Below are 12,870 nucleotides of genomic sequence, written 5' to 3'. Positions count from 1 at the left end.
TAATGTTGCATTTAAAAAAAAAAAAAAAAAAAAAAAAAAAAACGAAAAAGAAAAAACATTATATTATATTCCTTTATATATATATATTCCATTATAATATATTCCAATATATATTATATTATATTATATTACCCTACATTATATTCAAATAGCTCTTTCAGCAGCAGTTAATGATCTTGCCTTGACTTCAATCACCTACCTACTCCGCACAAGGACGCAATCTCTCTAAACACTGGGGGGGGCGAAAAAGAAAAAACATTATATTATATTCCTTTATATATATATATTCCATTATAATATATTCCAATATATATTATATTATATTATATTACCCTACATTATATTCAAATAGCTCTTTCAGCAGCAGTTAATGATCTTGCCTTGACTTCAATCACCTACCTACTCCGCACAAGGACGCAATCTCTCTAAACACTGGGGGGGGCGGCTTTGTTCGCAGAGTTCACTATAGCTGCTCTAAACTATTTCTAACCTCAGGAATGTGAAATGTTTACCACATCCACTTTTTTTCAGTTGTAAATGTATTTCTAAAGCAAATATTCTAATTACCATTTACTGGGAAGTCACAGAATAGTTGGGTATTTTGCAAGTCAATTCGAGAAAAATAGAAAAACTGGTTAAGTCCAATTTAGGTGAGGTTAAACAGCAGGCCTAACCACACAGACCCAGCCACTCACCAAGCACCCCCTGGGTCCCACATTGTCATGTTAACGACAGCAAACAAAAGACCTGAGGGCAGGAGAAAGAAGATTACCAGTCCCCATGAAAACCAGGATCATAGTTCTCTTTATCTCTTTTTAAAGACCCACCTGTAGGGACACATACCAAGTTCTAAAGTATTAGGTCACTCCAGGTTATTTGCATTTTTCTACCCAACTAAGGGGAGCAACAGAAAACCTTTATTACTGAAAAGCACTATCCTCAAACAAAACCACCCTAAACCACACAGAAATGAGAAAGCTGTGATGGATCTCGAACTACTAACTGATTTCTGACCAGGGAGCGGTGGGGGAAGGTGAGCGAGCCTGGAGGAGAGACATTCCCCAGAAACAAAACCTGAGGCTGGGGGCTGGGATACTCTAAAGGAGGGTCACCAAGGGGCGGTATTCCAGGACCCCGCAGACCGGGCGGAGTGGTGAACCCTGCTGAGTGAGGGCTAGACCCAGTCTTAGCCAATGCAGCCCATGACACCGGTGGCCTGCAGAGAGGATGAGACTGCCAACTCACTCTCTTGCACAGCAATCAAGCTGCCAAAAGCTCAGAGTGTCAGTGACTTCACTTGGTAATTACCAACACACCAAAAGCGGCGTTTTGAAAGGCGGCACCAAGCCCTGTGGAATGCCTCTGAACTAGAGTAAACCACCAGGCTAGTAATTAAACCAACTTTATATGGGAGAGGTCTCTTGCTCAAACTTGAGCAGTCCTGCTCATGTCGGGTGAGCGACTGCAGCCCAGAAGTGGGAACGAGCCACTTCTGAGGCTCAGTGTCAGCAGGGACAGCATCCTCACAGCCTCTGCTCTCCTAACCGCGACCTCCGGAGCCCAGCTTCTTCCCAGAGGTGGAAGAGGGGATTTCGGTTTTGAAAGGCTGTGAAGATGGAAAGGGCTCTCAGTCTTGTATCATTTGCAGGTAGTTTAACAGTCTCCGTTTCTGTGTCAGCAAACAAGTTTTTACCATTTTATCTTTCGAGACATTTCGATAGCAGTCATTGCCATAGCACCTAAGTGCTTCTCACCAGACAGCAGCTGAAAGACTGCTTGGCATCTTGTCAGAATGACATGCTGCCACATTGTGTTACAGGCAGCAAAGAGCCTAAAAATTTAGAAAAGAAGATGATTTTTCTTCAAACTTATCAATGCTATGCTTCATGACAATATGGCTAGCTCCCTGGTGCAGCAGGATAACGATCTGGTAGATGAAACAGCTCTAACAGTGTTCTCCACGGCACAATCACACCCCGAGCATTTGAAGTGCTACTTAAAAAACCGGCGTTATTTATTCCTAAACACACATATGCCTATATATAAGCCAAGATTTCCCCTCCTAGAACCGACCCCAGAAAAGAAGGTGTCGCATTATATTCAATTCTAACAAAGTCTCAGATGGTGGGGTACTTTTCCAATCACTTCACCTTGCGAAGTACAGAGCAGAATTTGGGGAAGGGCAGATTTCCTTGAAACAACATCAGTTGTTACTAACACTGGATGCTTACCAAGCTCACCTGCAAAACCTGAGTTCTAAAAAAGGGGTAAAGAAGCCTTCCTGGGGGTAGGATCTCACAAATGCTGTGCTGGATGTCAAAACCAGGCACGGAAAGCTCACTCTCAGAAGCACTATCGGTAGTTACCATATGGGACCAGGTATGTCCATTCAGGATAAACTGGGAATAGGAAAAAAGAAAGAACTGTCCTAATGTTATGTGTCTGTGGGATAAAATTTCCAGGGACAATACTGCACACGGAGTCCAGAAGAGCTTCACCTTGCCAGCGTGGGATACAAATGAACACACTGTACTCCATGTGAACGGCTGATTCAGAGTGATCAAAACACTGATTCAAAACTCTTATGAAGAGTTTGAATAGAATCCTTCTTGATGTGTATGTATAGAAAAGAGTAATATCAGTTTTATATGATGGGATTTTGTATATTTATGGGGAAATTACAGCTGGGCATATATGGAACTAATTCTAATACATTCCAATTCAACTTTTGGTAGAGGAATGTGAATAACAAATTTCAAGAATTTTCTGAAAGCCTGGTTTTGCAATTATTCTGAAAAACTGTTTTCTAAATGAAAAATACATATGGACAGGGCCAGAATGTACAGGATCAGAAAATAAATTCCCCATCTGGTGTGGGCTTTTCCTTGAACTGAGTGCTCAGCCTGCCTTCCGAGCAAGGGAACCCTGAGATCCTTGCATCCACGCTTCACATAGGGCAGCACTGAGAATCAGGTTTCTGTGCTAATAACAAACCCAAATAAAGTTCCGGTCATTGTTGCTGCAAGAGCTACGTGGCTGGGCACCATTCACATCACAGTCATCTGTGGTTAGTGTATTTCGAGGACGGCTCTTTGACAGCAGGCATGAAGGGGCCCTACGGGCTGCACCAGCAGACCATCTTCTCCGGGTACCAAAATGTGAGGAATTGATTTCATGCTGATGAGAAGTTTATTTACATAGTTCACCCCATTTGCTCATTTGGGAGATGAACATGAAATCAAATAAGTGACTAAAAGGAAAGTTACCTTGTAGATCCCAAAGAACCCCAGGTCCCTTACGACAGACAGGGCACTGACTCGGGGACCAGTGGTGATCTCTCCAGCCACTTGCAAACGGATCTTGACGATTTCCAAAGGATTTGTGAAAATCACCTGGGAGCCTCCTGCCTAAAAGAGAGGAAAAGTAAAGATTTAGGACCAAAGAAGGGTAAAGATAAGATGGGTCAGGAAGAGGGGAGGGATTATCCTCCACAGATATTCTATCTTCAAGAGACTTGTAGTTTCAATCATGGTTCCATCAATTAAGACAGTGACGAGTTTGAATCAAAATAGTTATTACTGCTAAGGAGGCTTTGGGTACTGAGGTCCTATTTCCCTCACTCAGAGGCTGAAAAAGGGAAAGGGGCAGAGACAGATCTCTCCTGGCCTCACCAAAGTCCTCACGTGGAAATGACAAAGATTCCCTGAAGCACAAACAGCAGCCATCACAGGGCTCAAAGCCGAGGGCACAAAGGCAACAATAAAATGGAAATCAATCCAAATAAAGAGACACTGACCTGCTTGTCAGAACAGAAGGAGACAGGGCGGACACGGGTTCTCCCATGATGGACTGCATGATTCTGGCAATGATTCAAGAATTGCCAGAGAACATGTAAACTTAGATGAAAGCTATTTTTCCTTCTCTTAAAAAATCAGGTCCATCATCAAACACCATTTTATGGAGTTGCATATTCTTATAATTTTATTTATGTATCACCTCTGTATAGATTGCTCTTTTCATATAAGATCAATGTCCAAGTAGTAAGAATATGCACTATATCAATTATGGCCCAAACTTTGAGCAATGTGTGTTATTTCACCCCAGCAGTGGCTGGGTGCCCCACCTCCGAGATCATCAGTGGAAACCTTTAAAGTGTCCTATAAGGGAAATTTTAAGCTATTATTTTGAAGCTAAGCCTATATTTATTATAAGCAATTACATTCTTTCCCACTGTACTTCAACTTGTTATTCCTTGTCACAAATACATTAAATTTTTATTTCATCCACACTAAGGTTGACGCAGAATATAGTTCAGAATCTTTATTACACAGTGATGTTACCACACTAGACCACAGACACGGTGCTGATATTTTATAGCTCAGTCGGGGCCATCACGGTAATAAGCATAATCTGGACTAGTATCATACAAAACTACTTCTTGCTCGATTCCCTGACACCAGTAACCAGTGTATGTGCCCTCACAAAAGGGCCAGTACTCATCAACACTGGCTACAAAAGATGATCTTGGAAGTATCATTTATAATACTTGGAAATAAAAATTAGACACATTGTAAATATCCAGTGATCAGGGATGAATTAAGTGAATTTGAGAATGTCATGCAATGAGATACTACGCTGCCAACAAAATCCTGTGGAAAATGGTCCACGTATATACTGGGAAGTAAAAGCCCTCCCGTGTAAACGCGTGCACAGCTTCCCCGTTAACCCTTACCAGCGTGCACACAATACACCAGTGTACCGCTTTTGAGGTGGTAGGATTATAAGTGGTTTATTTTCTTTTCTGCTGTATTTTGTATTTCTTCTACACAGATCATATATTACTCCTATAAAGAAAAACAAACACCTCTACATAACTTATCTGATATACATAGCAATACTAGCCAAAAAAAGCAAAGAAATAGGTTCACCCAGTAATTCTCTATAAATCAAATTGCTTTTCTACTTCTACCAACTTGATATCTTAACGAAGACACACTGGTTCTTAAAAACAGACCAAGCTTTCCCCTCTCTCCACACAGTACAACTGTTTCGAAGGTGGCAGTATTGCCCGGTGTCTCAACTGCCACACGGGCCACCCCTCCTTACTTACTTGTTTCACCCATCACCTGCGGCTCTCCTGGGTGACTCTCAGGAGGTGGGCCAAGCAATCTTGGTAGGGAAAACCCAGGTTAGATTCATCAAAAGGCCCAAGAAAGGCCCGCGTAAAGTGGGAAGGAGAGCGCGAGGTGACACACCCAGAGGCCGGCGTGTTCTTCTGGTCCTCACAGATATTTGGCCCCCTCTTCTCTTTGCTTCCACACTGCTGTGACCTGCAGGGAGGCGGGAGGGCCAACCCACAGCCTGTCTACAGCCCTTCAGGGTCTTGTGGGTTTGTACCTACATCGTTCCACGTGACATGGAGGGAGGTAAGGTTGGCAGAAGGAAGAGAGGAAATGGACCCGGCTTAGTAACAGCACCAATGGCACAGTGAGGATTATGCTTGTGCTTCCTACCCAAGCTCCTAAGTTGCAAAAATGAATAAGAATTTATTTTAAAATCATTGTATGGGGGCAGAACTGCTGAGAAAGATTTGCGGAGTTGGAATTAGTCTGAGGCTGATTTTTAAAAGCTCAGAAGTGGGTCAGAGCATCTCTCTCAAGGGCAGAATGGAAAGCAGTCTGCGCACACTGATTCGGAAGAACAGCACAGGAGCGCAAAGCAGCCTCACCACCCACTGCCGACCCGTGCAGAGCGAGCCCCGGTCCCCTCACTTCACAGGAGGCTCGAGGAGATGGCGAACGGACCGCAGCCAGCACAGTGCGTGGGACACAGTGTGACTCCAAACATGGTTCTTTTCTGGCCTCCTCGAGTGATGATGTTTCTCCTCCCTAGCTGCGTGTTACAGTCACTTACAAAGCTTTGAGAAGTAATGACTTCTACATCCTATTCCAGACAGACAAACTCCGCAACTGCTCTTTCAAAAACTGTTCCTAGTGATTAAGATGTGCGGTGGGAGCTGAGACTCGCTTGACTTCACTATACCCCGTCCACGATCCCTCTGAATTCTGAGAGGCTTCCTGACAGGCTTCCTTACGGCTGTGATTTCCAATTCCAGTCTTCCACTTGCTTGCAGAGAGCAACTTCTAGGTTTTACATGTGACCTCGCCACAGATTTCTTAGGTCTTATACAGCTCCAAGTGGTGTCACTGGTAAGGGCACAATTCTTAGTACAGAACTGCTGTCTGACTCGTTCTCTTGCGTCTGTACTAACACTTGCAAAAGTTCAAGTTATATACAAAATAAGAACTTAATACTCAATTCCCTGACTCCAAGCGGATCGATAGATACAGATTCTTTTAGCACAGCAGTGAATTCTAATTACTAAGGACACAGCACAAGTCCAACCCACTTCAGACAGCTGCAGGGAACAGACACAGTGGGAAGAGAGGGTAGGGATACTGAGAAAAAATGATGGGCTCCTCACTTCGGGGGGGCTCCGAAAGAAAGAGCTTACAGACTCAAAGTGGCACACTGCAGAGGTTCTGAAGATAAATCGGTCCTTTGGAGTCAAGCTGGAAGGAAATGAGAGACTCCGAGGCACCAAGAGACGATACTTATCATCAGACACACAGTGTCTGGGCATCGCCACGACTTGATCACTGAGCGGCACTGGCTGCAGCTTCCCCGGCTCCGGGCCCATTGTCCATTCACAGGGCCTTACCGCTGCCCCTCCTCTGGGAGATCAAAGACAGCGGGCTCCGCGGGCCGCCAACAGGAACACCTATTGTGGATGATGCCTTTGTGTCCGTCATCACTTGAGAGACGGGGCTGTGTGAAGATGCTGTTGTGTGTGCGTGTGGAATTTTGTCACAAATCACTTCCCTGCGACTTTCTGGAGTCTGTGGCAAGTAGGACAGGCGAAGATTTTCTACATCAGGACTGGCTCTGTGTGGCACACCATCTTTACAGTGGGCACACTGACTCGTCTACAGGTTTCCTGGTATGTTCCTTCTGGCTGAAATCGTAGTTGCTACCCAGCATCCGGATGCATCCGTCCAAGACAAACACATGCACTTACAGCAGACTCACTTCTGCTACCTGATCATTCATTCACATCACAAAAATTCACCACATATTTATAGGTAATCGTGTTCAAAGTTTGTCCTAAGAACTCCAAGGACACGAGGTGAGTGAGAAAGCATACCTGTTCTCAAGGAGCTTGAAATAGCAGTGAAGTAGTAAATATTCATGAAGCACCCATTATTGGCTACTGGGGTACTGCTTTGCATGGATTACCTATCTTAGCCCATTCAGAGGCATTGTTCCCAGATTTTACAGAAGAAAAAATTGAAGCATAAAAGATTAAAGAAACTGGTATGGGCTGAACTGTATCCAACAAAATTCATATACTGAAGTAAGTCCTAACCCTCAGCACCTCAGAGGGTGACTGCATTTAGACACAGGGCCTTTACAAAGGTGGGCTCTGCTCCAATGTAACTGCTGTCCTACTACATACAGTAAGAGGAAACTGAGATACGGTCACAAACATGCACAGAGAGAAGACCACGTGAGCACACAGCGAGAAGGCAGCCATCATCACGCCAAGGAGAGAGGCCTCAGAAGAAACCAACCCTGACAACAGCAGCTTCAGCCTCCAGGTGTGCGAGAAGATAAATTCCTGTTGTGTAAGTCACCCAGTCTGTGGTATTGTTACGGCAGCCCTAGCAAGCAAATACAGCGCTTACGCAGGGCTACGCAGCCGGCAAGCAAAGGATTTTCGACTGGGCCCAATAAACACATGCCTTATGAACAGAAAAAAAATGGCACACAGGAAAAGGTAATTATAACACAGAAGAAGCGGTAAGCTCCAGACAAACTGCCATGGCAATTCGGAGGGCAAGATTTCTGCTGGCTGGGAAAATGTGGGGAGGTGGGAAGGCACATAAGAAAAGAACACATCAGCCGGTGGCTGCGAGCTAACCCAGGCGGAGAATGGCACAGAGGCACAGGGACGGGGCCTGCCACACTTCCAGGGTAAAGAGACCCAGCACCACATCTGTCCAGTGCAGTTTTCGTAAGAGTGATTATTATGATGAGATCGACACTATCATCACTGCCATTTCTTTGGGTGCTTACTATGTACCAGGCATTACACTAAGAGCTTTTAAGAATTTTCCCTGTTGGGCCTCATCATATAAGGTGGGTAACATTCTTCCAGTTTTCTAAGTGAGTAAAGCGAGACCGGAACGATGAAGGGGTTCATGTAACCTGCCCGAGATCACACAGCTGGGAAGGGGGAGCCTGGCAGCAGAGCAGACGTGCCAGAGACCAGTCACGCACCCACACCACGGAGCACCGCACATGCCCGCAGCTCGCAGACCAACCAGCCGCTTGCACTGGGCCCGCGGGGCTAGGAGAGAGGATGCTGAAGATAGGGCCACAGGGGCCATGTTGCAGGAGGCCTCGAATGCAACTCTGAAGACTCGAACTCCATCCTGCAGATGGTACCTTCCTGTGCACGTGTGCTGGGAGAAGAGCAGGTCCTGAATAAAGTTCAGGAGCTGGAGGGTGGGGTGACCACTATCTATGTCTCAGAAAGATGACTGGGCGGGAAGGGAAAGGGCTCAGGAGGGAAGGAGAGCCCTGAGGCAGCGCTAACCATTAGGATTTTAGCAGACTAGGTGGGAGATAAAAAAGGCCAGAATCAGAACAACTGCACTAGTAATAAGGCAGGGGTGGGGGTCAGGGTGAGTAACAAAAGCAGCAGAGAGCACCAGGGCCCTGCTGCTGAACGTGGGGCCAAAGGAGTATATGGGAGCAAAGGATCCATTGTTTTACATCTATGTAACAGGAGCACAAGGACATAAAGGGAGGGGGACACAGCCAGAGGCAACGAAAAGTGAGCTGGAAGTCAGGGATGGAGACAGAGGGCGTCATCCCACATCTGAGCTAACCAAAGGCAGGAGCTTACATGGGTACAGGGAGATGGAACACCAAGAGTGGGGACCTAAGAAGTGACGAGAAGCCTCTGCCACAAACCACGGTGCACAGCAATCCAGGTACAGAAGTCAAGAAAGAGGCTTCCAGAAGGGAGAAGGCCAACAATGGAACAGCCAGCAATGCCTGCCGCACAGAGAGGCAAGGCCCAGCTCACGGTGTGATCTGTGACCAGAAGACGGGAAAATGGATACCGGGGAATTAGAGTTTGTATAATCCACATTTTTAAGGAAAGGAAAAGGGAGAGAATGATGTCACTTATGGAAGCCAGCAAGATAGAATGCAAATGTATTTAGGGTAATTAAGGGGAAAAGTTCTGGGAGTGAAAAGATAAAACGGAGCTAGGGATGATTATGTTACACTTATGCAAACAGCACACGGGTTCTGGGTAGGGGAGGAGAGGAAGGCACGGTGTGAAGCAGGGATGTGCCCATTACTTATGCTCCAAAGATAAAGAAAAACAGAATCCAATGGATCAGCGTTTAGGAAAAGGAGATGATGAAAGTTCTGAAGCATAAACCAAACACAAAACAACCCATGACCTCTGAGAGTCAACAGTAAACATTAATATTCTGGCTCTCCAGAAGTTGTAGTGAAGTTAGTCCAACACGCAACCCAGACAGGTCAACAAGGTAGCTAACGACATCTAAAGACGAGTCCAATGCAAGGGCTCATGCATTCCACCCCCGGACTCCAGCAGATGAAGACATGGCAGGCTGCGGTGTATCTACGAGCTGTTTAGGGCTGTGATCTGTACCTACCCGAGGGGACCCAGAGCCACGGGCAGCACCACAGCGGGTTCCCTACTGAGACCCCACTGTGTGCACAGGACTTACAGATGAGGAATGAGTCAGTTCAGTGAGATGCGGATTCTTACCCAGGCTATTACCAGGTACTGAGCGAGAACGTTTCATTGCCCATTGCACTAGTAGTGAATACTAGTATCAATGTGACAAACTATTTTGTAGCGTTTTTTTTAAAGGAAATTGTGTGCCCATGCTACAGCAGCTGTGTAAGAGTAAACAAAAGTAACAAAGATCCCCACCCTTACAGAGGAGCTACACGTTCTAGAAGTTATTTATAGGATTATGTGAAGAGTAAACGAAAGCATGCACATAAGCACGCATCCCCGTGCCTAGCATGCTACTCAATCAATGGTATTAATCGCCATTAACAAATATCAGATGGAACTCTGTTTAGGTGAATTTAGCTTACCAAACACCCTCAAAGCTAGTACAAATGAGCTCCCATTTTTTCTTATCCTAGAAACTTGTAAATTAAACTTTCTTTTTGAGGAAAGCACAGTGATACTGAGCATTCTAGGAAGTAGCAGTCTCGAGTAAAAAAGTTTGGGGGGAAAAAAAACCTCCCCTAGTGATGGGTGATAGGGAGGTGCTCAACATAATTGGCGAGTTTTTATTTAAGTTAAATTCATTTATCAATTAAGTTCAAGCTGACATTCAACAAAATGTGGGTACTTCTAATTCTGAAATACTTCTTTTTTTTTTATTTTACTTATTTATTCGACAGAGATAGAGACAGCTAGCGAGAGAGGGAACACAAGCAGGGGGAGTGGGAGAGGAAGCAGCAGGCTCACAGCGGAGGAGCCTGATGTGGGGCTCGATCCCATAATGCCGGGATCACGCCCTGAGCCGAAGGCAGACTCTTAACCGCTGTGCCACCCAGGCGCCCCCTGAAAGACTTCTGTTACTGAGAAATGGTTCATCCTGTCCTGCTGCAGGAGCTGGTGAAATGGCAACGGCCAGATCATCAGCATAGCTTCTACCACACTCTGTCGGGCGGACTGCTTTCTGCACCTCCATTCGGCTGCGGACCGCCCGAGACACCAGCAAACCACTCTGGAAATGAACACCGTGGGTCACAGAAGGAACGGAGACAGAGACTAGGCTGGGCGCAGCACAAAAGCTCCGCACTGCCGAAAAGGAGGCACAGGGCATGTTCTTCTGACCAGGTAGTGAGACTGCTATGAGGAAAGCCACACACATGCCTTTCCATCCAAGATCAACTTCTAAATGTTCTGGACCTTTAAAGCTGCGCCAAGTCAATGCCGGATGTCCCATTCCATTACCAATACGATTTAAAAGTTCATGTCCCCAGGACAGTTGTAGCGGTTGTGATTCCTGTCTACAATTCGTGATCTTCATAAATTCATCTCTGCATCGGGGGGGGGGGGGGCTGAGAGCAACCAGAAAGGGACATGGGACTGTGGAAGCTACAACTATGTCAGCATGAAGCCCAACCACCAAGCTTCTCAAATGAATAGGGCTCTGTTGACACAAAGCATCATTATTTCCAAATGCTCTATTTTTCACATGACACACTCCTCATGGCTCAAAGTGAAATTATAGGTTTTTCCCCCTCTAATACCCTCTCTCTGAAATGGGCTAGAGAGTCTGCAAAGAACCTGAAATGTGGCTATCGTACCAGCTTTTGCTCACTGGCCAGATGCTACTGTAAGCTTAATTTCTTCTTCTTTCTCGCAATTCTGTCACCCAAACTCCTCTTACCACGTCATGCAATGATGAAGTTCACTGTGGACACCTCTGATGCTGCACAGGTCACCCTATCGTGGGAAGTGAGGGATCTACTGTTTTAATAACAGAATTTCGAGAAGTCAAGTATTTAAAAAGGCAACATACCCTAAGACCCTAATGCACTGCCCAATTTCTCCAAGTACTCCAAGGACAGTGACCTTCACACTAAAGTGATCCTGCCATAGTTTAGGTCCAATAATGGTGAACAAGTAGTTTTACAGTCATATGTCTTAAAATGTCTTGCCAGGCTATCTGCTTATCATTAAGCTACGGGAAAGAGCCATAGCTTTAACACATTATCTAAAGGATAGGTTCAGGAGCTCCAGTTTGTATTTCTCCAGGATCCATTTTCTTTCACCTGTTAGAAGCCCTTGGCTTCTTTCCTAACCTACACAGTGTCGCTGAGCGTTCTTTGCCAGGACCTGGGGAATCGAGTCAAAAGACCTCACAAGATGAAAAAGCATGTTTTCATATGAACTGCACCCCTTCAAACCATTCTAGGCAACAGTCTTGAGAATATTCAGAAACTATTAACAGTCTTCCATTAAAAAAAAAAAATCAATCCTGTCATCAATCTGCTGTCCACAAAAAACACAGCGGTGTATTTTTTTAACATAGCGTAATTCCTGCTATATTTTAAACTAAAAGCATTAAATATAACTGTATTTAATCACCTCCCTTTAATTTGAATTCACATGGTAGATACTTATAGCTACTTAAAAAATTAAGTGGCAAAATGTATATGAAGAATGTGTATCTTGATATTTTAATTATGCTCAATTGAATGTACTTAGATTTAAAGTGCTTTTCACAAATGACATGTGCTAAGAATATCTAATTGCACACTGACATTCTAAAATGTGTGCTTACATGTATCAAAAATAGATTAATATGAAGTTATGGAATATGGCTTTTTTAAACTAAAACCCAAATACATTATTTTGATTATTTGGATACAAATAAAATTTTAACTATAAAAAAGGTCTACACTAGTAAATGTCTCATGATGCACATTACATATAAAATGAATGCTCAAGTGATGACAGTATTTGATATTTAGATAAATTGAAAAACAAAGATTTCTTAAGAAATCTAAGCTTTGAGATATTTTCTATTTATTCTCTTACTAACTCAGTGTTACATGGAGACATGAAAATAATTTCTATGTAGTATAGGTATTATCATCGTATATAAAGATCACAGTTAGGGGCGCCTGGGTGGCTCAGTTGGTTAAGTGTCTGACTCTTGATTTCGGCTCAGGTCATGATCTCAGGGTCGTGAGATCGAGCCCTGCATTGGGCTCTGCACTCAGTGGGGC

General features: G+C 44.5%; 1 protein-coding gene across 1 annotated transcript in view; it reads right to left on the bottom strand.

Moving 5' to 3' along the window:
- SLC25A13 (solute carrier family 25 member 13) overlaps window positions 1-12,870 on the bottom strand; it is a 176,289-nt gene that overhangs the window by 30,996 nt on the left and 132,423 nt on the right. The window contains exon 14 of the mRNA XM_040644255.1: window positions 3,267-3,407. Coding sequence (XP_040500189.1) covers window positions 3,267-3,407 — 141 coding nt within the window. The remainder of the gene's footprint in view (window positions 1-3,266; window positions 3,408-12,870) is intronic.

Source organism: Ursus maritimus, unplaced genomic scaffold (assembly GCF_017311325.1).
Source record: "Ursus maritimus isolate PB19 unplaced genomic scaffold, ASM1731132v1 scaffold_3, whole genome shotgun sequence".
Taxonomy (NCBI): domain Eukaryota; kingdom Metazoa; phylum Chordata; class Mammalia; order Carnivora; family Ursidae; genus Ursus; species Ursus maritimus.
The sequence above is the reverse complement of the archived record's forward strand: the minus strand, read 5'-3'. Positions and strand labels throughout refer to the sequence as shown.